The 26743-nt window shown below is 42.6% G+C and overlaps 1 protein-coding gene across 1 annotated transcript in view; it reads right to left on the bottom strand.

The window, feature by feature from the left end:
- The window catches only part of WDR48 (WD repeat domain 48), a 34657-nt gene extending 10103 nt beyond the window's left edge, over positions 1-24554 (bottom strand). The window contains exons 1-14 of the mRNA XM_081105846.1: positions 23538-24554; positions 13862-14002; positions 11946-12024; positions 11018-11100; positions 10761-10890; positions 8812-8900; positions 8311-8412; positions 6216-6440; positions 4040-4114; positions 3077-3179; positions 2185-2282; positions 1663-1770; positions 1247-1343; positions 489-584 (exon numbers count right to left, since the gene is read on the bottom strand). Coding sequence (XP_080961972.1) covers positions 489-584; positions 1247-1343; positions 1663-1770; positions 2185-2282; positions 3077-3179; positions 4040-4114; positions 6216-6440; positions 8311-8412; positions 8812-8900; positions 10761-10890; positions 11018-11100; positions 11946-12024; positions 13862-14002; positions 23538-23915 — 1804 coding nt within the window. The 5' untranslated portion in view covers positions 23916-24554. The remainder of the gene's footprint in view (positions 1-488; positions 585-1246; positions 1344-1662; positions 1771-2184; positions 2283-3076; positions 3180-4039; positions 4115-6215; positions 6441-8310; positions 8413-8811; positions 8901-10760; positions 10891-11017; positions 11101-11945; positions 12025-13861; positions 14003-23537) is intronic.
- Between the last annotated feature and the right edge of the window lie 2189 nt (positions 24555-26743).

Below are 26743 nucleotides of genomic sequence, written 5' to 3'. Positions count from 1 at the left end.
CTTCTGAGTTGGAATTTGATTTTTTTGAAACATTCAGAGCCAAGATCAGGCAGATCATCCGACTAGGCAATAGCAACATTTCAGGCCAACATGAAATAGGACAATACAAGGCCAACCTGGCTTTCTGAGGCCGCTAACTAGCTGGCTTGAAGGTAAGTCCAGCAGGTCCATGGATACCCTGGGAAGCAGCTTCAGCATAAGCCTGCTAAGCTGTCTACTTTTAAGGACAAAGGTCATGTGAATATACAGGGTTTATTCTCTCTATATTGAGCAGTTTCACAGATTGAAAGTTCCTTGGAATTTCAGTGAAGACTGGATGGATGTTCCTTCTTTGGGATGTGGAAGGGAAGGCAATAAATTGGGCACATCACAAATATTATGTCACAATTTAGCAAATGCTTAAAATGTTTCTTAAAATAACAACCAGTCTAAGTCTTTTTAACTTCTGAGTAATTGTTAACCATTTATCCCGATATAAAAGCACGAACCATGGTTTACTTCATTTTCTTCTTCGTCTATGGGATTCACATGTGTTCTAGGCCAATATTCTAGGAGTGCCTGGAGCAAAAGTCCTCCTAAGTTCACTGCAACAGAGTTAATTAAAAAGGAAAAAAATGGAAAAGAGAATTACTCATTTTTACCTAAAAATAGAGGGAAAGAAATAAAAAACAAGTTTCCACATATTCTGATGTTAAATTCTTTTTCCTAATCCTCACCTGAGGATATGTTTTTATTGCTTTTACAGAAAGGAGAGGGGGAGAGAGAGAGAGAAGAGAAGAGAAGAGAAGAGAAGAGAAGAGAAGAGAAGAGAAGAGAGAAACACCACATGTGTTCCGACTGGGGATCAAACCCACAACCCTGTGGTGTATGGGACGACACTGCACCCCCCCAAGCCACCTGGCCAGAGCCTGATGTTATATTCTTAACCCAATGCCAATGATGTTTAAAAGCAAGACTTCAGAGATTTTGCCAAGTCTATTAAAATTTTATCTTTGAATGTTTAAAGCAGTGGTAATATGGAGCAAACGTATTCTATTCAGATATAGCCATTCTTTAAAAGGCTATTTCATATGAAGCCACTAGAACGGTATTTGTATACATCGGGTACATGCTACATTCTTAGGAAAATCCTGACCAAAGACATCATCAACACAACAGAACAGACTCTTAGAAAGATGAGCACAAGGAGGGAGCACAGACCCACCTTCTCTTTCGCAAGGAGGAAGAGAAGGAAGGACACACTCACGTTTTGGATCTGACCCGTCAGGGCTGCTGAAGCCGGCATCTTTGGCAGAAACCCAAGCAGCAAAACAGTCGCTCTCGTCCAGAGTAATAGTCAGCATCTGTCAGAAACAAGCGTTGTTAGCGGCATGCCGTTTGGATACACTCTCCAAATGCGTATCTAAACCTTTATTTGTACTGTTTAACGAAAGTGCTAAGCCACAGACTCAGAACCAAAAAGTGTTTCATGCAGTTCTATGCAACTACAGTTTAATTTAATAGGACACCAAAAGATACTTAAACTACATTTTGTAAGAATTAATAATTTTTTCCCTTTCACACTTAAAAACATAGGACTCTGTAATTAATGATACTTAATTTTGAGCTACGTTAGAAATTTTCAACTATCCCAAATTGCACAAGTACCAACTGTGAACTTACCCCTGTTTTTAAGTCTACTGAGAACCAATTTGGTACATACACCATCTTAAATCTTTTTTTAATTTCATCTTCAAAATCCACTTTGCCCAGATCTTCCACTTTACTTGCCTATACATAAAAAAGAAAGTATAATAATTAAGTGGCAACTTAATTTGATTCTGACTTAGCTACTCAAAATTTTACACATTTTCACATTTTGCCTATTAATATGGAGTTTAAAACATTTAAAAAAAATGGTCCAACATTTTTATTTTAGAGCAGTTACCTTTAAATAACTATTACAATTTTAAATTAAAAAACCCCCCACAAAATATTTGTTTTGGAAACTATAGCCTTTTCTAATATTCACGTAAGAAAGTATCTACCCCCCAAATAAAGTATTATTGAAACGAAATCTTAATTTATATACTTATTATCTTGGTGTATATCTATCTATGTATCTACATCTATGTATAACTATATCATAAAAAATAAGTGGGAAACATGAACCAGTATCATATATTTAATATAAAAGATACTCACCTTCAATACGTCCCAATATGCCACATTGTTATTGGTATCTTTTGTTAATATATGTCTCTTATCATTCAGAATGTGGCACTGAATAATACTGGCGCCGCCTAAAGGAGAAGAACCCACACAATTAGCGGAACAATCCTTCTACTACATTTAAATTCACTGTGTGGCAATAACTGTGAACTGGTATCTAACAGAACATAAATCATACTAGCCCCCCAGGAAGAAGAAGGCAAATCAGAAGACTATGTCATTATATCTAAGGCAATTTAAGGCCAAACAAAAACAGTCTGGTTTTAATACAGATTACAGATTAAAAGAATCCTCACTTCAACACGGGACTACTGGTTGAAACTGTTAAGGGCAGACAGTTTTACCCGCTGGGAAAGTCCAAATGATGACAGGAAACCTTTAAATGAGCCCCATCTCTCATCAACTTTTGCTTCCTATCTTCCTTCTCTTTATGCTCCTGCAGGAACATTGTTCTTGAATGTGTCATTCAATATTCTAATCCCAAGCTCTGACATTAAAGTCAGAGGTGCCATTACAGCTGTAGTCTGTAGAATTCTAGAACCAGATCTGACTTTTCTGGCTTGTGCTAAAAGACAACACTAAACTCTATATATTTTTCAGAATGGCTGTTGGCTTTACCAAGGCCGTGACTATCCTGATGCTGGGTAAAAAGATTAATTAAAGAAAGCCCACATTTTGAAGTCACTAAATAGCAGTTTTTAAAAGCTTTCTTCTATTAAAAATACATCAAAATGCTATTATGAGTCTTTTGTTGACATCAGAATTACATTTAAAGGAAGGTCACTCCTCCATTTCTGTCAGTCTCTTAGTAACTACAATTAATCTCCACAAAAGGTACTAAATACCTTCCAATTTCCTTACTCACCTTTAATAACCTGGTCAGGTTGTGTACAAAGGGGTGTTATAGGATTTGTACAGTCATTGTCATAATCTCCAGAGGCTCTAAAGTTGTGAATTCCCTTCAATGTCTGAAGGAACAAAATTTATTATTTAATCATTTTATGCTTTATAAGCTCTGCCAATCTGTTTAAAGTGGCAGGAAAAACAAAGAACAAACAAATGAGAACAACCCAACAATAAAAACATCAGCCAAAAAATAGTGACAAAGTATGATTATCTACCATGATTTAAAAAACCCAAACGAACATTAAGAAGGGAATGTCTTTTTGGAGAGAACAGCAGGCATTCTTTCAGGTAAACTATGTTGACCGCAAATTAGCACAATGAAATTTAGACAAGAAATGTAACATTTGTTACAGTACAGAGACAGACCACTTGACCTGCATAATAAACAGGAATAAATATAAACACTTGTTCTTTTGTTATCCACGAACAGTCTGGTAAGAAAACTTAAAGTCTTCAATTAAGATTTAAGCATTAATAGTACTTTTGATGACTTCTCTCTGACCATCCTCTTATTTCTCTCCCTGTTTTTCATACTATGAAGAAAAAGGAAATGAGTCTGAAAGCAGTTTTCTGTTTTGAGAAACAGAAGCCTAACCAGTTTCCCTGCTGTGCTGGTACTGGGCTGCCTGTTTCAAATGCAGCTCCATGAGGTCAGAGCTGTACTAAATCTACTGGCTGTATCGGCCATAGCTTAGGCATGTCACATATATTTCTTGGCTTCTGACAAAGACATCGAAGTGTCATTTTGACCACTACCTTAATTTCTGTACAACCCTTAGGCCCACACCTGCATTCATAGGGGCGTTTAGATTTTTGCGCTGTTGAAAGGCATGCTGAGCCAGGCTCATACTGAGCATTTGCTACTGGGCCTAATCCTTTATCAGCTTCTAATCCTTAGTCAGCTGTACAATGGCTCACTTACCCATTTATTTACTGTAGATTTCGTTGTTGCAACCCAGATTGCAGGAGGCGGATCAGCTGACCTATCAAGCTCCATCTGAAAACAACACACAAAAATACCGCGGTGTGGAATGCTGATTCTTCTGAGCTGCCAGGACCAGCTCTACATTATTAAATAACTCCTCCATTCAGCACTGTGTGTTGACTATACCATGGCACGTGTTAAAAGCTAGGGATTCAACAAATGAATGAGGAAGTCTGTGCTAAAGAAATTCATGACCCTATAAAAGTGTAGCAGCAGTGACTTCTCACCAAAAAGAATGGCTTAAAGGTTTAAGTGTGGTTAATTTAAGGCAGGGGTGGGGAACCTTTTTTTCTGCCAAGAGCCATTTGGATATTTATAACAACATTTGAGGGCCACACAAAGTTATCAACTTAAAATTAACCTGCTACATTTGGTCAAACATTTAATTAACTCACACCTAATGCCTCAGCAGGGCCAGACCCAATGATTTGCGGGCCTTACATGGCCTGTGAGCTGGAAAATTCCCACCCCTGATTTAAGGAATCTAAATGGGCACAGGCCAAAGGAGACTTAACAGAATTTTTTTATGTTCTTAATAACAAAGAAATGGATTTATTTTTCTCTTTGAAAATGTTAGTAGTAAAAATATAGCACAGCAAAAGTGAAAAGTACCCCACATAATCTACCCCCTCACCCAAGGATAGTGCACTTGTGAACAGTTTACTGTGTGCCCTTCTGTATTTTTAAAATACTAAATGTATGCCTTAGCTGGTTTGGCTTAATGGATAGAGCGTCAACCTGCAGACTAAAGGGTCTCAGGTTCAATTCCGGTCAAGGGCACGTGCCTGGGTTGCGGGCTCGACCCCCAGTGGGGAGCATGCAGGAGGCAGTCAATCAAAAATTCTCTCTCATTATTGATGTTTCTATCTCTCTCTCCCTCTCCCTTCCTCTCTGAAATTAATAAAAATATATTAAAAAATACTGAATGTATAAAATATATAAATGCCCATATATCATGCAACGGGAATCACTCTGCATTAGCCCACTGTTCTTCCTGTACCAGGAAACCACAGGACTGGAGCTGCGGGGACAGGGCCCGACTCTTAGCAAGCTGGGATCCTCTTCAGTTCAGAGTGACGCTCCTTTTAACACACGGCTGTCTGCACTAAGGTCTTTTTCTCCAGCCAAGAGACCCTGGCAGCTGCAGGACCCACAGCGCAGTGTTCCTCTTCCCCACCTGTCACCCCATCAGCTGCTTCCTGCAAACATGCTGTGTCTGTGATGGCAGCCCTAACTCGCTTGCTGTTCTCTAAAGCAATACTGGTTTGTCCATTAGGACGTGCCCTCTACCTTAGAGAACTGCACTCAGCCAGACCACAGGCATCCTCTCAACGTCTCCTCGACCTCTGTTCCCTGTTGCAGCCCTTCCTCCTATGTTGGTCTGGGTGTCAGATGTCACTCAGCTTCACAGATGGATATTTGCAGTTGTTTTTTGCTTTCCCTGATGTTTGCAGATGATTTCTGAGAAGACAGGGTAGTCTGTCTGTATGCTCCCTTTGAAAGTTCCTCGCTGTGTTTCAGTGTGCAATTCTAGGACTATCAGTGAGGCTGGACATCTGTCCCGTGATGCCTGGCCATTTTTTAGCCTAGGCTCTACTTCTAATAGCTGTCAATATGGATGGCTTCCCAAGTACCCATTCACCCACATCCAGACCCCGATCAGGACCACTCCAAGCAGTCACGTGTAGGGTGTGAGCGAGCTCATTCCCTCCTCCCGAGGAGTCCTCTTCCACGCTCTCCCTCCCTCTTGAGCAGTGGACAATTTCTGCTTACAGATACCTGAACTCCTCATATTCCTCCTCTAATGACAGGTTAAGACAGCCAGGCGCTCTCAGGAGCAATGTAACAATCTTAGTTATATAAACTAAAATATATGACATACTGCCCTGATTGACCGGTGTGGCTCAGTTGGTTGGAGTGTCGTCACTTGCACCAGAAGGTGGTGGGTTCGATTCCCAGGCAGGGCACACACCCAAGTTTCGGGTTCGATCCCTGGTCGGGTCGCATACAGGAGGTAACCAATCAATGTTTCTCTCTCATATTGATGTCCTTTTCTCTCTCTCTCTCTCTCTTCCTTCCTCTCAAATCAATTTAAAAAATATATATCACATACCTTGAGAACTGGTGCCTTTTCTTCACAAATCAGCACTCGAATGTCAGGGTTTCTTAGGTCTGTACAATAAATCTTCCGGTCCCTCCCTCCAGAATACACGTGTGTGAAGGCGTCATTGACTTGCAGAGCCCAAACACCTTCATCATGGACTCGGTACGTCGCTATACATCTCTGCTGACCGAGGGACCACAGGCGAATTGTCCCATCAGAACTGCCAGAAAGACACTGGGAACAAAGAAAGTAAAGGTTAGAGATCTGTCCGAAAGCTCCTGTGCTCTGCCCAGACTTCTCTCCTAACGCCACACTGTCAAGCACACACCCCTAGCAACCTGTATTTCTGCCTCTGAAAAGTGGCTTGACCCAGGTATGCTGACACCAATCAAAATAATTGCTATGTGACGGACCTCAAATCTTAAGATTTGCTAAGGATCTTACGCTACAACAAAGGAAGGGAGGCAATAGGTTGCTGTCCATGATATTCACTGGCCTATTATACATCACTAGAGGCCCGGTGCATGAAAATTCATGCACTGGAGGGGGGGTCCCTCAGCCCGGCCTGGCCCCTCTCACAGTCCGGGAGCCCTCAGGGGCGGGAGGTGATCCCGTGATCAGGGGAAGGCAACGCCTCATCACACTTTGCTGCTGCCACTGCCGGCAGCGCAAGCCTCGGCTGGCCCTGGTTACCTGTGCCTTGGGCCGGCCCTGGGCGGCTGGAGGCCTGAGGGGACTAGGGATCTCCGGAGGCAGGCCGCATGCCTGCCGCCCTGGTGAGGCTGAGGGGACTGGGCACTGCCATCTTGTGGCTGTGGGCACCGCCATCTTCAAGGGTGTAGCAGTCAATTAGCATATTCCCTTCTTATTGGCTGTGGGCGCCACCATCTTTACAATGGTGTGAGGGTCAATTAGCATATTCCCTCTTTATTAGATATGATACGTCCTTGAATCACAATGCCACCAGAGACCCAGCATTAGAAGCTTGCAGAATTCTGCAGATGCAAAATAAACTCTGGTCCAGTAACTGATATCTAGCGCTTCTGTCTCAAACAAGAGTTTGAGAATCAGTAGCTGACTTTAATGAAGTGCACTGACTTGTATTTAAGTCATCTTGGTTTTAAAAAGCACATTCATAAACGTATATATAGAAACAAGGCATGGAGTGTAGCAGTCAGGAGGATCTTTAGCAAGTCTGCCAGGCCCAGGGCCCTCTTCTGGAAACCATCGTGTCTACAGCCCGTATGTAAGGGCAGTCCCATGGAGACCATACGACCCAGGCAACCTGGACAAAGCTTAGAGAACAAGGCCTGGCACCCATCTCCCACGCAGCCCAGCAGCTACACTGCAAAAGTTGAACAGCTGACTGCACTAGGCTTCTCGACTCACATGAAAATGGGGCTGCAAAGGGTTCAAGGGCTCTAAAAACCCAGGGATTACGACAAGAACATACTCATTATTTCTAATCTTCTCACCTACTACACAAACTAAATATGATTCCCACTTTGCAGATGAGCTAACTAAGGACCAGGATGAAGTCCTCCCCTCCAGGCCACTCAAGGCATTAACACGGAGTGCCTTCTACATTTCCAAGCCTCTCTTTGTCTGGCTCTGGAAAGTGATTTCCTTCCTTTGGTTAGTTCTTCAAATCTTTCTTTCACCTTTGGAGACAAAAAGGTTTCTCTAATTCACTTGTGAGGCAATTTTCATGACGTAATTTCCACAGAAGTAATAGAATTATGGTGTTTCTCATCTCGTAATTTTTCTGCTCTCCCTTTTCTAGCTCCATCACAATCAATCAATTCCAATTAGCTGTGACCTTCCCCTGCCCCATGGAAAAATGGCCGGGGAGCAGGAGGACGTGCTGGTGGAGTAAGTGGTGCTCAGTTTTTGTTTTTTATCTACAATGATGAAAGGTCGCTTTTCCAAAATTGGGGTTATTAAATGTACAAATTAATATTTTAAGGATTTAAATTAATCCACAGTTTATAATAGATGCAGCTTTGTTCAATCAGTGTACGCAGCAGTTCACTAAGTGGGGGCATTTCTGTTGTATGAGACGTTGGCAAAGCGATTAGGTCAATGCCCACGCGAGGCCGCGTACCTGGGTGCCGTCTCTGTTCAGCAGCAACGCTTTCACATTATCCGTGTGCCCTTTAAGCTTCATCAGTTTCGCACATGTTCTTGGGTCCCATACCCTTAAAACCTGTCAATTTTAACAAAATATTACATAAACTGAGTACATCCACGATCAAATTTCAATAACAGATGACTTTTATAAATCAAATGACAGCCACTAAATTCTGAGAAAGAAACATTGCTTCTGCCAACAGACACTGTCTAAGGCTCCCTTTTCAAGTGGGAGGAAGCCTCTTTAATGTCAAAACATGAACAGGCCTTTCCCACCCCGTCCACCCACCCCCATTACCACACACGACAGTAATTACACAGTTACGCTCTTATCTGTTCAAATAAAACCTTTCTTTTAGCATTCCACCAAGCAAAACTACTGTCTATATGGCTAGTAATGACACAGATCAAATTATTTTGGTTTCTTTGTTTTCTAGAGTTAAGGTACACCCTTTAAGCTCCCCTTTAAGCTTACCTTTTCAGTGGACCCTGATACAATGATTGTTCCCAGTTGATTCATTGCCAGGCTATAAATGGAATCTTTGTTCCCACTTAAAGAAGAAGCTATTAAGGATAAATGGAGCTACATGTTAACAAAATTACCAGATGTTTAGTAGCTAGTCAGCAAAAATTGCAGGCTTAATTATTCAATTTAAAAAATCTTATCTTTATAAGTGCTCTAAAGAAATCTATAACAGAGATATCAAGTTTTACATCTTTTCTGGATTTGAGTATACACAAATGCTCAATAAATATTTGCTAAATTGAACTGCACTGCCATTTCAAACCTATCCACATAAGTAATATATTTTCAAAGATATACATGTACCACTGAGGTATATGAAAAATATGTCCAAACTCACTATTTCAAATAAACAAAAATACTATTTTCACCAAGTCAGATTAAAAAGAAAACAACAAGGTAATATTCAATTATCAGAAAACATAGTAAAACGGCACTCTCACACACTGCTTGTGGGAGGACAATGTGGTACAACTCTTCTGGAAGGAAACCAGGCAACATGTACAAGAATCATGCTCAGGCCCTTTGATTCAGAACAAAATATCACTGAAGTGAAAAAAAAAAAGCATATAAAACTATATAGTATGATGCCAATTTTACAATAAAGAGTAATATATGTAAAGTATTTAGAAAAGTAACTGCTTGTAGAAGTGCTCAATAAATGTTAGCTATTAGTATTTCTATAATCACAAAAAACTTATGAGGTCCTCTCTCAACTATTCTAAGCCCAGACATATCTGCTGTAGAATCTGTAACCACTAAGCCTAGTCTCTGACCTTGAGACCATCCTGCTGTTTTGCTTTGTTCCGTTTTGTTAGTGTCTCTTTGAGGCAGGACTTCCATCTACAAAGAGCTAAATGGATCATGATAGCCTCAGCAGGGACCAGCTACTGAAGCACTGAGAGAGTGTACAGGTGGAAAATCAAGAACAAGGGGAGAATAGTGTTTAGACCTTCACATATCTCCCAGGGGGAAAAAGCAAAACAGTATTAAAAAAATCATAAACACCAGCCTCCCAACTTGCCCCTCTTGGCTCATACTAGGTTTTATTAGAACTGCCCTGGCTATGTCAGTGTGAGTGTTCCACAGTCATGACAAACTGAATCTGTAACACAGGGATCTAGATAGTTCAAGTCCACGTCCTGAACACAGACCTTCCAGGCCAGGCTTAGCCAAAAAATGTGCTCCTTAGAGTCCCGTCTGACACCTGGCCTGCAGGACTCTAGTAGACTGGGCCAAGCATGAGGCTGAGTTTCAAGTTTAGACTTGGATGGGTCTGACCTGGTCATCCGAGATCTCTTAGTTGAAGAGGCATCCATGCTATTAACCTGCTGCGAACGTTCTGAATCGCCTCTCGCAGCACCCTAGCCTCCCTGAACTCCTCTAGAATTGGCTGGATTCTTTGGGCTACTCTAAAAAGGTCCTGCAAAATTCGCACTCAAAACCTTTTCTTTCCTTGCTTTGGGTATTTTCCATCTGGGCCATTAACTCAAAGGTTCTTAATATACAGTCACACTTTTGAAAGTCAGAAGCTGCCTACTTTGCCAGGTAGTTACCACCTCCATCAACAGTATCTGCTGCGTGTGGCTTTGGCAGCGAGGCTGTGGGAGATACAAAGGAGTAGTGAGACAGACGCTGCTGCCTGCAGGCGCCCAGGCTGCAGCTGGGGATCTAAGACATGCACATGAAAGCTGACCCTTGGAGAAGCTACCACTTTAGATGCAGCGAGGAACTAGCTCCTTGGCCAAGCACACTCTTGGGGGCTAGAACGCTGGAGGTAGAAGCACTCTCTAGATATGAACCACTGTCTCAAAACAAACTAATCCAAAATATTTTATAAACCATTCTTTGTTTATGTCAACTTGGAGCACTTTCAAAGACATTTTTTTCAAACTCCTTACTTGTGACAGTGTTATTTGAGGCAGTCAGTGCTGTTAGAGTATTCACATCCCAAAGGAATATTTGTCTGTCCAACCCAGCCGATGCTACCAGTTCTTTATCCTTGGCATATGCTAAGGCCTTTACATAATCCTGTAACAGAACACACGTACTATGATCTACACTGTAGATCCATAAGAAAATGAGCCACTTAAAGTACTGAGACCCCAATATTACACTAAAGACACTGAAAATTGAAATATTATGTTAGCTCTTTTACCTTATGTGTCCTTAATGTTGACATACAAAATCCCTTATGTGCATTCCATACTTTTACTGTTGTGTCAGAAGAAGCAGATATTACTAGAAGAGGCAAAGAATTAACAAACACTTTAGTGGTATATACTTCAATATTTATAATATTCCTAATATTAATTCAAACATCTGTTCATGTTTATACACACATATAGTACATATATAATCTAAAAGCTTTTTTCTCTCCCTAGCTGGTTTGGCTCAGTGGATAGAGCATCGGCCTGCAGACTGAAGGGTCCCAGGTTCGATTCCGGTCAAGGGCACATGCCAGGGTGTGGGCTCAATTCCCAGTGTGGGGCATGCCGGAGGCAGTCAATCAATGATTCTCTCTCATCATTGATGTTTCTGTCTCTCCCTCCCTCTCCCTTCCTCTCTGAAATCAATAAAAATTTAAAATATATATATTTAAAAGCTTTTTCTAGAACCTATTGTATTCTGCCTCAAAATTTTATTGTTTTAATAGCTAAGGCAAATATTTTTTAAAGTTCCAGTTGAACTAATTTGATTGGGAAAATTTCTCTAACACAGACTGAAAAACCAAGAAATGGATCCTACCATAATAAGAACAGAAAGAGATATTAATAAGGTTAAAAGAAGAATACATAGTATATGAGTCTATTTATACAGACAGTTCAAATGTAGGCAAAACTAATCTATAGTGTTTAGAAGACAGTGGGGCAGGGGATAGTGACTGAAAGGGTGGCACGGGGCGGGACACTTCTGGTAATCTGTTTCTCATATGGGTGTTCGCCTTGCAAACTTGTACTCTCGAAGTGTGCATGCTTTTCTGTATGTATGCTATATTTTAATAAAAAGCTTACATGAAAAATGAAAAAAATACATCAAATTAAATGAGAAGCTTCCTGAAGCCCGATAATCAAAGAAATACTTACATGTTTTCCCATTACAACAGAGTACAATGTCGTTTACCCAATCGGTATGGTGCTCCATAGATGCTATGTATGGGTCTTGCTGAAATTAAAAGAAAAATCACAGGATATCATTAGCTTATCTTAGAGAATGAACTGTATTACAAATTATAGATATGTTTAGATTCTTCAATTAGTGTGACACACTGCTCTATGACCTTAAAATCTAGCGCCCAAGAGTTGATGCTTCCAGATAACATGTGCACAGAAGTTTTGTTTCAGGACAGTTTTATTACTGATAAAAGCCTAGGTTTCCAGGACAAATGCTTAATTTTTATGCCTTGAGTCAGTGAAGGCAACAGCGCTAGAGGAAGGCGTTACTGGAAAGGACAGGGCATGAACCCCCCTGCAGGCTGGGGGGTAGGAATCAGTGGTGCCGAGGGCTCACAGCACACAGCAGGGGCAGAAACGAGGCGGAGCCCAGCCTGCTGCAGAGGGAGATGGACTCTTTTGCTTTTAGCTTCTACTGTGGTGTTTACCTTCTGAATTAAGTGTTTTCCTCATTTATCTACGGTCCGTCCGAGAAGAAATGGAAGCCAAGGGCTAAAGGAGTGCTACCCCGGTCACCATTTCAATTCAGTAATTTGAGATTCTTCTATTCCTCTCGCTTGGCTTAACTACCAAGCCAAGTATTTAGTTACATCCTACACCTAAGACAGGCAAGTTCAAGAAACTTCCTGGCAAAGAGAACAAGTCTATTTGAGAAACGCTATTCAATCCTGTCATAAAACGAAGATCAGAAAAAAGATGTTTAAGGGCAGCATAGGCAGCTTTCTAGATTCTTCCAGGTTAGTTTTTGTGACTGTTTTCCCATAGTCTGTTTGAAATGCAGTACTGTTAATTCCCAGAAAGGTGACATTCCAATTCAAACGTTAAGTTTCAAAAAGCACTTAAAAGCCACGATTTTCCTCCTTCCCATGTCTCTGACATTGGGCCACCTCTGTGGCCACTGTTTAAAGAATCCAAAGCCCACGAGACCAAAATCCATTTAAAGAAACATCATCTAGCAAGTGTGCAAAATAGTGGGTCTTTTTTGGACTGAACATCAGACTTGCGGAGCTTGCTAGGAAGACACAGACTTTAAAACCCTAAGGATTAGCGCCAGGGCTTCAAGTCAGAGGGGCTCTAATTCCCTGTCACCTACCAGCTATTTAACCATGGATCTCTCTGAGCCTGTTTTCCTGTCTCCGAACACGAACCGTAACAGCTGCCTCGAAGGAGGACTGTGAGAATTAAGACCATCTTGGATATGAAAGTGCTAAGAGTGTCTGGTACACAGCTAGGAGCTCAAGAAATGTCCTTTTCTTCCCCGAATCTGCCTATGTCATTCACAATACAGACATTCCAACAACACAGAAAAAGAATTCCTTGCAATTTGACGGGATTTGTCTTCACATGTGTTTAGATACTGGTCCGTTTAAGAAAGCAGGCTTTAAATCTGAAGAAGGGCAGCAGGTTACCTTCATACTTTTACGGCAACCTTGAAGAAATCTAATATTTGTTCAAGATTAGTTATCATTGTAAAAGCAGAGTCAACCTTTTCTTAAGAGCAGTGAAAAGGGTGGCCAAGAAGCTTTTTGGGAACGTAGTTACAGCAGAAAAATAAATTGTTGCAAGTAATTCCTCTACCAGACAAATCTCTTTATGTCTTTCTTATCAGCGGCCTAGTTTTATGGAGTCCCTGCCTTATCTGAAATACTTCGGAAACTCCCCGAGGGGTGTTTTTCCCAAGGGCTCACAGAAAGCTGGCTGCATGCCTTTACAGAGCGTACCAAGCAACGCAGCGCTCAGAGATTCCAGCGGGAACTCCGGAAGGCCTGCGTAGGCGAGCACAGTTTTCGGAGGATGGCTTTCAAGTGTCCCCTCGACCCCTGCCTTACCTTGTGCTGATTGACGCTCCATATCCTTATGATGGAGTCTCGACCCGCCGTGAAGAGCCTGTTGAGGGCCGGGTCCAGCTGCAGGGCATTGACTCCGTTCCGATTGTACTTCTCCACTTCATCGCGAATCACATAGGAAACCTGACAAACGAGTGGACATTTGCTTTTTACGAAGTGACAGGACATGCAGTAAAAGGCAGCCTACCGGCGGCAGATCTGAAATGCAACATCCCATGTTTTCCATATAAAACTTATTTTTCAATCCAATAAAAATTTTATTTTACTCTATAAAAGAGTGAAGAGCCGAGGAGAGAAGAATGACATTCCTAGCAGCCTCGTCCAAGAGGAGGCGGGCTGATGCTGAGCTACGATAACCGCTTCTGAACGGGCCTCCCCCACGCTGCGGTTTGTCTTTAATCCATTCCCCACAAAGCAGCAAAACTGGAGTGTGTCTCACCTCTGCTCAAAACCCTCTCCGGTGCCTGCTCTCCCAGACTCACGATTTGACCAGGACTCCTCCACACGCTGCAAGTGCCCTGCTCACCTCTCCTGCCACTCTCTTTGCTCACGCTGCCCCCACTGCCTTGAACACACCTCCCTGCACACAGAGCGCCCCATGTCCTGGTCCCTCAGTTTGGAAGGCCTTCCTCCCCTCTCTCTGGCCAATCCTGCTGCAGTCCTTAGGGTTCTGTTTAATGCTTCCTCAAAAAGCTGTTTGCCGACCTGGCGAGCAAATGAGTCTTGTGTCCTTTAACACACCAGACTTCTCCTTCTGAGCACTTTCCACGATTCTGTTACTGTCGGTCAGTTCTGTCTGCTTCATGTGAAACTCACGAGAATCAACCAGTTACAATTATGAAAAAGTCAACAAATGGCCAGCAGCCAAAAGCAAAACTTTTCTAATTTAATGAAATAAACTGTTAAGAATAGAACAGGAGGTTCGGGGAGGGGGGGGGGGAGACCTATTTACAACAGCAACAAGAACGAATACCTAAAATAACTGACAGAACAATGTACATAAAAGAAAAACTTGAATAAAGGAGGTGCCATATTATAGCACAGGAAGATTCCAAATTAACAACTGTTTCCTAAATTTGTGAATTTAGGAAACCCAACTTTGGCCAGAATCCCATGGAATTGCTTTCTAGAAGTTGACAAAATATATAGTATAATGTTTTGTGTGTGTGTGCAATATCCAGTTATTTTAAAAAATGAAAGCATATTCTTTAAAGATCTTAAAAGGTTTTATAAAGCTAAAGCTACCAAAATTACAATGAAGTACCACAATAGGAATATATTTAAAAAATCAATGGAATAAAACAAAATCTGGAAATATTTTTTCTATTATAAATTTTTTCTTTTGATGTAAACATGGTGTTTCAGATCAAAGAGGGCATGATAATTATTAAATAATAAATTATCTAGGAGCATCTAGTGATTCTATTGGGAAAAATCATATATCCTTTTTCCAAATTTTAATCCAAAATGAATTTTCATGTGGACTTAAGATTGAAATAGAATAATTTACTCATAAAAATACATTTTAAAAGACAGGTGAATATTTACATAAAACTACTTGGAGAAGGCTCTGCTAACATGACAAGAAATACAGTAATTTTTACAAAGGAAAAGAGCAATGCTGATTTGACCAAATACCAGTCAAAACCTTTTGCATGTACAAATGTTCACTGCAGCATTATTCACAAGAGCCAAAAAGTGCAAACAACTCAAATGCCCATCAACTGACAAAGAATAAACAAAATGTGGTATATGCATGCAATGGAATATTTTTCAGCCATAAAAGGAGTGAAGTACAGACACATATTATAATGTGAATGAATCTTAAAAACATGGCAAGGGAAAGAGGCCAGTTATAAAATGGCTCCTGTTTGAGGATCCTATTTATTCTAAATGTCCAGAATATGTAAATCCACAGAGACTGAACGTAGATCAGAGGTTGCCATGAGCTTGGAAGAGAGGAAAATAGGGGGGACTATTAATGGGCTCAGGGTTTCTTTTTGGGTTGATGAAAAATGTTCTGGAATTGGGTGATCAATGCACAACTTTGTGAATATAGTAAGAAATCATTGCATTGTATACTTTAACAGGGTGACTTTATAATATGTGAATTTTATCTCAATAAAGCTGTTACCTTTTTAAAAAGGCTTTCTGAAAAGAATAGTATGAACAAGGTTAAAGGGCAAACATCTAACTGGGAAAATAATGAAATAAATACCACTACACAAAAGTTTAATCTTGACTACATACAAAGATTCCTTACAACACATTAACAACATGTCAAACTCTCCAACAGAAAGAGGAGTAAAGATCATGAAGAGGCAATTTTTTTTTTTAAATGGCCAATGAACATAAATAATCAATGACATGAAAAGGGCTAGAGTTGTATACATGAAAACAACAAGGATGTTGTCTTAACTCAGTCCTTTGGGTACAAGTAATGTAGCTGAGATCTACTCAAGCCTGCTTAAATTGAGTAAAGAAACATGTTAACACAAGGATACAAGATATCTAACAGCCCAGGGGCAGGAAATACAGTTATGACTCACAAGACATTTAAAAATAAAATCATGACACTTCTCTGCTGAAGCCTTCCAAAGGCTTTTTTTCACTACATTTAAAGTTCAAATTCCCCACATGCTTCCTGCATTTTCATACTCTCCTCAAACTAACTCCCCCTCGTCCCCCCTCCCCCCCGCCCCCCCCTGAGCTCCTTTCATGGTAGTCACACCAAACGCCTGATCCTCAATACATCGAGCTTTCTTCTCCCATCCCTTCCCATCCACTGTGCCCCACGCTGAGAAGATCCCCCCTCTCCAGTCCCCACAGGCACTCTTCCCCAGCTTCTACCTTGTCTGGCTCACCTTAACCCTTCCGGTCTTAGCAGAAAGGCCACCTCCTCTCAAAGGCCTTCCCTGATCTCCACCCTCTGTCACTTACACTACTTATTTCTCTCACATCTTACCACACTCCACATTGATCTTTTCTGTGGCATCTTCTTCATTCTAATGTTGCAAGAGATCAAGAAACTTGTCTGCCGTGTTCCTCCCACCACTCATTATAGTGTCTGGCATAGAAGACATTAAATAAATATTTGTTGCATGAATCAGATATTAGAAAACCATCAGGAACCAAGTTGGCGTCAATGTCAATTTCAGTCTCTCTCGATCTCTCTCTCTCTCTGGGGCTTTATGACCCCTTATTTGCTTTTCTCCATACATTTCCTTTAATAGAGACTCTGTAGCATGTACATCTTAATTTTCAGATTTCTCGGGATTATCTGATTGGTCCAGTGGGGAAGGGCCAGGTCCTCATTTTAGGTAGAAAGTAATTTTTAGCAAACAAGCCTGGGCCACTTCTTCAAAGGTATCCACCACAGATGCGCGATTAAAAATGGCAAAGAATTAGAAGTATCTTAATTGGATAAATTTTGGCACATCCATAAAACAGAGTACTATTTAATCATTAAAAATGTTGACGCACATCTAGAATGAATGACATGGGAAGACAGCCATGCTATATTTAAGTGAAATGTGTGTGGTCTAACACAGCTGTGTATAATAATCATTACTGTAAAAATGTTTCAGACTATTAAATATATATTTAAAAAATACATATACAAGTTTGGAAAGACATACAAATAAAAAACTATCCCGAGTAATGGAATTATGGTGACTGTCACTCACGCCTTTTTTATATGGTATGAACGTTTTACCATGGACATATATTACTTAGTTTTTTGAATTTATAATTTAATTTTTGTCTAAGTAATTCTTGCCTATACTCAGAATATGAAATACTGAAAGACTGTAATGAAAAATCACATACCTATTGTCTGTGTAATACTCCCCATACCAGTCTTATTCCCTAGGAGTAACTAATTTCAACTCTTGGTTTCTTCTGGATAGTTACTGCATTTCTTGAAATACTGTGTTTATTCTATAGCTTTCCGTTTACCCATTGTAGATTCACCTATTTACTCAGGCTATGGTAGATTAGGATGTAACTCTGAAACTACCCCCAATAACCCTCCCTCTCCTCTTCTGATATAGATGCATCGCTATTTTTGGTTGAATAAATAATCAGTGCTACACTGTTTGACTCTGTAATTGCTATCTGCCGACTAGCTAAGTACTATATTATGAATACATTTCCTCCCTCGGAGAGCTTTTTCTTTTCCCTAGAGTTCTATCTTTCTCCCCTTCTTCTACTGGTTTTCCTCTACTTTAAGTTCCATTTTCTTTAATTGCTGCACCATGTTAGATATTACAGCAAGAATCCACCCCACCCCCTTCCCCAGGCTTCCCCCTCAGCATCCTCCACCTTGCACTCAGTCTGGGCTGGCTGCCCTCTAGGTCTGCTGGCACAGCCTCATCCCCTGTGCCTCCCTTTACTGTTTTTCTGGGCTACAGCCATTGTTTCCTGAATTCCAATGTTTCCCTTCTTGGTTTACTCCGTTTACTCCCACCCTCTCCGGCAACGGAGATCCCTTTCATGCCTCAAACCTGACTTCTGCCAGGTGCAGAACCTTCTTTGCTTTTAAGGGCTAATATGATTAGACTGGACCCACTTGGATAATCCAGGATAACCCTCTATTTTAAGGTCTGTAACCTTAATTATATCTGAAAAGTCCTTTTTATCACATAACATAACATATTCACAGGTTCCAGGGATTAGGGCATGGCATTTTGGTGGGAAGGCACTCTGCCTACTACAGTAACGAAACAACTTTTTATGTGAAAACAAATGTGGATATATTATGGAATAAGTACAAAATTCACAATACTTTTAAGAAAAGAAGGGAGGTTCTGAAAGCATTTCTGGTTCACAAAGGGAATATTCTGGGCTCTTTCCCCAGGCTCCCCTGAGGTGTGTGTGCATGAACTCATCTCCCCTTGGGTGCCTCACACACATCGTAATCACGGCATGTTCCAAGCCCAACTCTTGATAGTCCTCCCCGAAACAGCTTTTCCTGGTCTTCCTCATTGATGGAGTTAATGGTGACTTCATTCTTCCAGTTGCTCAGGCGCAAAACCTTGGTGCCTTCCTGACTTTAATTCCAAGCACTTCTCAGGAGCCTGGTGGGCCATCATCACCATCACATAGCATCTGGCCTCCTCTCTCTGCCCTGTGCCCCCACAGGAGGTTCTGAACACAGAAGCCAGGCCACCCTTATTAAAACACATGTATATCCTGTATATCCCTCTGCTCAAAACCCACCAACTACGTCCCATGGCACTCTAGACCTCACTATGCCCTGGTGCTCTGTCTACATGGTCCGGCCAGCAGTTACCGCTCTGATTTCATCTCCGGCGCCTCTCCCCTCACTCTCTCCATGCCAGCCACAAAGGCCTCTTCACTCCACAAACGGGCCAGGACCATTCCCACTCAGGGCCTTTGCATGTGATATTCTCACTGGAATGCCCGCCCCTTCCATGGCACTCTCGTTTCCTCATTTCTTTTGGATCCTTACTCAGAAGTCAGCCTCTCAACAAGGCATTCTCTGGCCACTGCAACTGAAATTTCACTTCCTCATCTTCTGCTGCTCATCACTATCTAACTATTGTTTAAGCTTTAAAACTTATTTTCTCTCAGCCTTTTATTATGAAAAAGTTAAAACACAAAAGTCGAAAGAATTACACAGCAAACATTCATATACCTGCCACATATATCTATTCTACAACTAACATTTTCTATAGTTGCTTTACCTCGTAACCATCTATTCATTTGATCCATGCTATTTTTCAATGCCTTTCAAGGTAAGTTGCACATCATCAATAACACTCCCCCCTAAATACTTCAGCATGTATATTATTAACTAGAGTTCATTATTTATTCATGGCTCCTTTTTTAAAAAGATAAACTTTACTTAGAGTGAAATGTACAGATCTAAGTGTACATAGATACTTCTGAGAAATGAATATACCTGTGCAATACAACACCTACTAAGATACACTGACCATTGCACCACCCTAGCAAGTTGCCTCATCCTCGCCCCCCACCTCTATACCCCACTCCCAATCTAGATCTGATGCTTTCTCCATAGATTAGCTTTGCCTGTTCTGTAATATCCTATAAATGGAATCACACAGCTCTTTTATATAAGGCTACTTCTAGCTATCAAGCTAACTCAGGCTAAATTTGGCCAAGAAAAACTGGCTAAATATCAATAATTCTCACATCTGTTTTTCCTGCTCAATCTTGTGGACCATGACTTTCTGCTTGAACCTATATTTTTGGAGTGTTAATTTTAAAAAGATTCTGAAAAGCAGTCTTGCCTGACTTTTCCTACTCATTGGCTAGTAAAAAACTGTCCTTGGGCCAAATCCTGTTTAGTAAACAAGGGTTTACTGGGACACGGTCACACCGATGCATTTAGGTATTTTCTATGGGTGGTTTCACATTATAATGGCAGAGGTCTGGTTATGACACAGAATGGCCTCCAACGTGTAAAATTCTTACTATCTGGCCCTTTGGAGAAATTTTGCAGACCCCTGTTCTATACTGACACCACAGTTCTAATTACCCATCCTGCATAAAAAGTAACTCAGATATGGCTAATTGTAAGGGTCTTTTCTTGAGGAGCCAGGATTTGGCATCATTCTACTTCCTTTAAAAAGTATCAAAGATTAATCAACCAACCCAGAATTGGGACTCAAAATCAGGACTCAACACCATACTGAGCTCTGAATAGGTGTAGACTAACTAAATATTTAGCAGGGAAAAGAGTTAAGTACTGGCAGAATAGGCATTTGTTGGCTGTCTCTCCATCCCTCACTTCTGCTCCCAGTGTTTTTTCCTCAAGGCAAGCAGATTCTAGGAGAAACTAGACAGGGACTATTTAAGAGACTCTATCTGCCAACTGATAGTGTGGTGAAAGGAGACAAGGTCTGGGTTCGAGACAGCCACCATGCCACCAAGAGGGGAGGCCTAGAGCTGGAAGTTTGGGAATAGGAGAGGACCGGCCCGTGGTAAAGCTGACTTTACATCACTTCCTAGGGTAGAGAGTCACAGTGAGCTCTCTGGTTCGAGATTTGCATGCAACTAGCACTGCCTATTGAGCCTGGTTGAGTTGGAGTCATTTCCAATCAAAATAATTGTTATGAAAGAGCAAGTATTTATATTATTGAATGATCACTAAGTATTACAGCATAGTTGCTGCTCTTAAACCAGGAATACTAGTGACTTTTGTCTAACCCCACCCCCCCTGCACCCCCAAGAATTCTGAAGCAAATGAGAGGAGGCCGTATTGAAGGAAGGATGGAGACAGAGCCAACCAATAGACTCAGGTTGTTGGAAAATCTTAACACTAAGGGACCACCAGGGAGTGAAAAGACTGGCTTTGACATCTTGATTACCAGAAAATAACTGCATTATATATCTGAATTCACATGTTTGATTGTCTGATCATGTAAGTCGGGTATACGTGCATGAAGTGTTACGAAACACTGGTTTTCAACCAGTGGCAATTTTGCCTTCCAGGGGTCATTTGAAAATGTTTAGAATCATTTTTAATTTTCACAACTGGGAAGGTGCTAACACCTAGTGGGAAGAAGCCAGAAAGATGCAAAACTTACAATGCATAGGACAACACCTTCCCCGCCTAAAGAATTATCCCGCCCAAGATGTCAGTAACACTCCTGGTGAAAAACCCTGGTCTAAGATTGTATGTCACACTGTCCATAGTTTTCTTTGAAGAGTGGAGGACAATTATCATTTATACTTTTGTACTGTTTGTGGGTTTTTGCAGTGAACATGCTCTGGTTTCAAAAACACTTCCATAAATAAAAGTTCTGAAGTGTTGAGATAAAATCAATCTCTGTGGCTTTTCACATTGGTTCTAGACCTTGGGGGGGAATTCTGAAAGCAGCTAACAAGACTCACTGAATCTTCTGTTCAGCAGACGAGTCTTCGTTCTTTTGAGTGCTCTTCGTAGGAATAGTTTAAAGTCACTTTATTAACCTCATTGCCGTATCTCAAACTCTAATTCACTCTGATCAGTGAGAGTGGAATGATCACCTCTCTCATTCTACATGCAATAGCTCATACTCAGCTTATTAAAACACCCAGTTTTTCCACACACGCTGCAGATTTATATTAGCCCGTCCTATATTGCCTTTTAAGTCTAAACACAAGAAACGAAGTGGCCTGATGAGCTCTCCTTACTACCTTAAGGAGTGTACCATTCTAGTGCCTGGAATACCGTTCCCATTTTGAGTTACAGTATACTCAGAAGCAGACATTCTCCCCACCTGGTTTGCATGCTGGGTTACTTAAATTCTGTCAATGATACACTTAAACATCACCTAACAGCCCCGGCCAGGTGGCTCAGTAGGTGGGAGCGTGGTCCCATACACACAAAAATTTCCGGTTTGGATCCCCAGTAGGGTACCTACCTAAGATGTGGTTTGATCCCTGGTGGGATGGGGCACATACTGGAGGCAACCGATCGTTTTTTCTCTCACATCGATATTTCTCCCCCCCCCTTCCTCTAAAATCAATAAAAATATATCCTTGGGTTAAGGATTAAAAAACAGTTTTTTAAATCACCATACAGGGTTAGCTATTTTAGATCTTTATTCATTTCACTCAATTCAAAATCCATTGAATGCTTGGATACTGTACTCATCAATGAGATCCACAAAACAAAGAAGGGACTGCCCAGAGGACCTTACGGCTCACAGCAACTTGCTGGGGTTGCCTTACTGAGGAACACTCACTGATTTCAACCTACAGACCATGCTGTTTTATACAAAGTCTGGGTGTCACTTATTCCCCTGCTCTCTCCATTCTTTGCAAGGTAAGTGCACAGTAATGTTCAATGCATGAGTGCACCATACCCTCACTACTACCTAAGCTATCCCTGCAGCATACACCTGTAGTAAGGCTTTACTCCTTGCATCGCTGAAAACAGCGAACAGTAAACTCTCAAACGTACCCGACACACAAAACCAGGTTCACGAAGGCTGCAAGCACACACGGAAGGGTAAGGTAACTCTTTACCCTTAGCTAAGAGATTACAGAAACAGAAAAGAGGATCCAAGGCTGCACAGTGGAGATGAAGAAATGGTGAAAACGAAATTAAACTCCAAAGCAGTAAAAATCGTATTTTCCCCACCAACGCCAGCACACTCCCCAGTCGTTTCCACCGCAACAGGCAAAAAGCCCCCGCATAAAAGACCGCAGGCGGCTCTCACGTGCAGAAGCCCCCGCAGCCACCCCGCGGAGCGGCCTCTGCCCCGCCACGCCCCCGCACGGGCCCACTCGCGCCTCGGCCGCCAGCCAGCTGGGAAGCGCCCGGAGGCCTCCGCTCCGTCGCGGCTTAGGGACGGGGGAGGCAGGTGGGCGGAGAACGAGCCTCTCCCGGCCTCGCAAGCCCATTCCCCGGAGAAAGCGGGCGATCGGCAACCCCGGGCTCCGAACGGAGCACCCGAGGGTCCCGGGACGGGGCCCAGGCAGGCTCGGTGGGCCGCCCCCAGCCCCCCGCCCCCTCCAGAAGCCGTTAGCGCCGCGGCCCCACCCCTCGCACCCGACCGCGCCCGACATCCCACTCGCCCCAAGTCGCTACACCACCGATCGCGGCCCGAGGCATCTGCTCGCTGTGGGTGGGCCGGGCTGGCAGCCACGTCCGGGAGATCGAGGAGCCGGGCTCCCGTACCTGCACTTTCCTCCGCCCGGCCGTGTTCTGCCGGTGATGGGCCGCCATCTTGCATGTTGACACTCCGACGTCACTTCCGGAAGTGGCTCCGTCCAGGCGGAAGTCGCGCCTCTTCCCCTTGGCCGAGGGCCGGCGGCGGGGCGAGTGTCCGGCTGCCGGCGCGTCCCTCCGGCGCTGTGTGTGGCCGCGGCCGGGGGCCCCGTGCGGAGGCAGGACCGCAGAGTTGTCGCGTGAGTGTGATGCTGGCGAGAGCTCGCCTCCGAGCCGAGGGAGCAGTCCAGTCCGGCTCCGTGAGCCTCCGCCCCGGCTTGCTCTCCCCCCAGCGCCGTCGCCGGAGGCCCAAGCCGGCGTCGGGGAAGCGCCGAAAGAACCCGTCATGCCGGACCTGGGCGGCTTGCACAGAAGCGCAGAAACCCTCCCCCCAAATTCCCCTAAGCAGCCCAGGGAACCCCCAGATGTGCCATGACACCCCACAGACTGGCTTCAAAGGAGGAGACTGCAAAGGAGGGAGGGGGCCCCCATCTTCAGGGGGAGCCAAGTATCTGTTTAAATACGAGGGGACCGGCTGGTAGGAAGGTGAAAAATGCACACTGGTTGAAAGTGTTCTCTGGGACCACCTCCGGGTGGCAGATGCTGAAGGCGTGGGGCTCACTCCAGACCCGGGCGTGAATCACCTCGTCCCGAGCGGCCCTTGTGGGTGAAGGTTGGCCCCGGAGTTGCCCCGACACGTCCAGGTGCTGAGGACACGCGGACTCCGGGAAAGTGGCTCCTTTGGGACCACGGCGCCCCACGGAGCCCCCCTCGGAGCCCCACGCAGCCCCCACTCGGCGTGTGTGGCCCGGGCGCCCTTGAAGCACGGCCCGCTCACGTGGAGATGTGTAACTCAGATGCCCACCGAATATAAGAAACTTAGTACAAAGAAAGGGATGCAAAGTGTCTCAATAATTTTCATACTGGTTACATGTGAAAATGATAACGTTTTGAATATATTGGGTTAAATAAAATAAAATTACTTTTTATAATGTGGCTATTAGTATATTTAAAGTTTCATATGTATTCACTTTTTTTTTTTGCATAGTGCTAGGATAGATATAATGCTTAGGAAAGTTCTTGTCTAAACAAATGCCTTTTTAAATTAATAAAGAAATGCAAGTTAGAAGAGTAGAAAATAATGGCAGGAAGCATCTTAAGCAAAACTGGCGGTGATAACTTGTAGGTAAATTACCTGTACTGCATTTTATTACAGACACATTTATTTGTGTATTCAGATATTATTTAGCACCTATTAAGTATCAGGCACTATATTAGGTGCAGGGAGTCAGTGTTAAGTGCACATCGTCATAGAGTTTAGGGTCCTGGGTAAGACAGGAATTAAACATATAAATGAATATGGAGATAATTACAGTGAAGAAAGATGGTTATAATACAGGAAATGATCCTTGAGTCAAGATCTGAGGATGGCGTTAACTAGGCAAGGAGCGGGAACAGTCTGAGCAAAGATTAGTGGCAGGAGGGCGCTTGGAACATTCCAGGAATTAGGGGCCAAGGTTTAGAGTACAGAGAACAAGAGGAAGGAGTGTATACAGAGGCCATGCCTAGCAGGATCTTTAATGTCAGTGGGAAGCTATTGGCTTAAAGCAGGGAAGGGATGTAATCTGCATTTTAAAAGATTATTTAAAAAATACCTATTGGCTACCTGTGCTGTGCCAGGCACCAAGTTCCTCAGGACAATATGCTCATGCCTGCCAGAAATGGACTGTTAGATGGTTGTGTTCCCACTTTGGACCTGAAGAACATTAAAGTTGCGAAGTCCGTTTAATGGACAGCATGTCCAGAGGGATGTCTTGAAATTCACGTTGCCTGAAAGGAGAAATGGCCTTTGGTAGTAGTTCATGGCCAAAGACTAATTGGCCAGTTAGTCAAGGACATGGGAAGAATAAGATTGCAGAACTGGTGATAAGGCATACTTGGAAAGGGATATTCTGGAACTTGCAGAATAAATCTGGAGGACAATATGGATGACATGAACCCCTGTGTGGATGAAACTTAGCCTCTTTTCTCAGGCTCATTGGAATTATGGGGAAAAAGGCAAATGATAGACAGGATTGAGCTGTGCTTGGGATCACCGAGCCATTGCTGAATGTTAAGGTTGCCAGCAGCAGTGACCAATCCTGAGCTGGTGATATACCCCATGCTCCAGGAGGATCAGCCAACCACCTGGAGGCAAGTTGATTCGATTGGCCCTTCCCAGTCGTTGAGGGAATAGTTATTTGTCCTCTCTGAAACACATTTACTGTAGATTTAGATTTGCTTTCCCTGCTTGCTGTGCTTCTGTCAGCACCACCATCTGGGGACTTACAGAATGCTTCCTAGCCTGTTGTGTCTGACACCATAATGCTTCTGACCAAGAAACTCACTCTGTAATGAAAGAAGCAGTACAGTGGGCTCATGTCCATGGAATTCATTGGTCTAATTGTATATTCTGTCTCCTAGAAGCACCCGGTCTTATTGAAGCCTTAGTTATGGTGCCTTCTGGGAGGTAACCCTATTTGATGTGACTTCTAGGATGCAGTGTATGCTTTGAACTAGTGTCCAATATTTGGCACTTTTTCTTCCTGTTCCTATATTGCTCTTTAACCACCTCAAAACTTAGTGGTTTAAAAACAACTACAAAATGTGCTTTGTTTGCAAATCCGTAATTTGTGCAGGGCTCAGTGGGGACAGTTTAGCTGTGTTCTACTTTTCCCATGATTCAGTTGGGGCAGCTTAAAATTGGGGAGTCGAAACCATCTAAGGGACCACTCACTCCTTCGCTGTCTGGTGACTGATGCTGAATCTGTACCACGACACCTACTCATGGCCTTTCCAGATGCTGGTAGCTTCCTTACAACATGGTAGCTGGGTTCCAAGGGCAGGCATCCCAAAAAAGAGAAATTCGGGTGATCACTAATTAATGCCTTTTCTAAGCTACCAGTGGAAGTTCTGCTGCATCACTTCAAACTACATTTAGTTTATTAGGACTTACTAAAGGTGGTTATATCTAAGCAGACTCATTTTTAATGGTAGAAGTGTCAAAAGAACTTGTGGATATGTTTTTAAAACCACCACAGTTCCATAAGCAAAATTTGATGGATTTAGGAACAAAGAAATATACCTAGTGACCCCCACTTAGAGGATTTTTTGTTTTTTAAACTGCCGTTCTTTGA

This window comes from Myotis nattereri, assembly GCF_964212035.1.
Source record: "Myotis nattereri genome assembly, chromosome: 14".
NCBI classification, from domain to species: domain Eukaryota; kingdom Metazoa; phylum Chordata; class Mammalia; order Chiroptera; family Vespertilionidae; genus Myotis; species Myotis nattereri.
The sequence above is the reverse complement of the archived record's forward strand: the minus strand, read 5'-3'. Positions and strand labels throughout refer to the sequence as shown.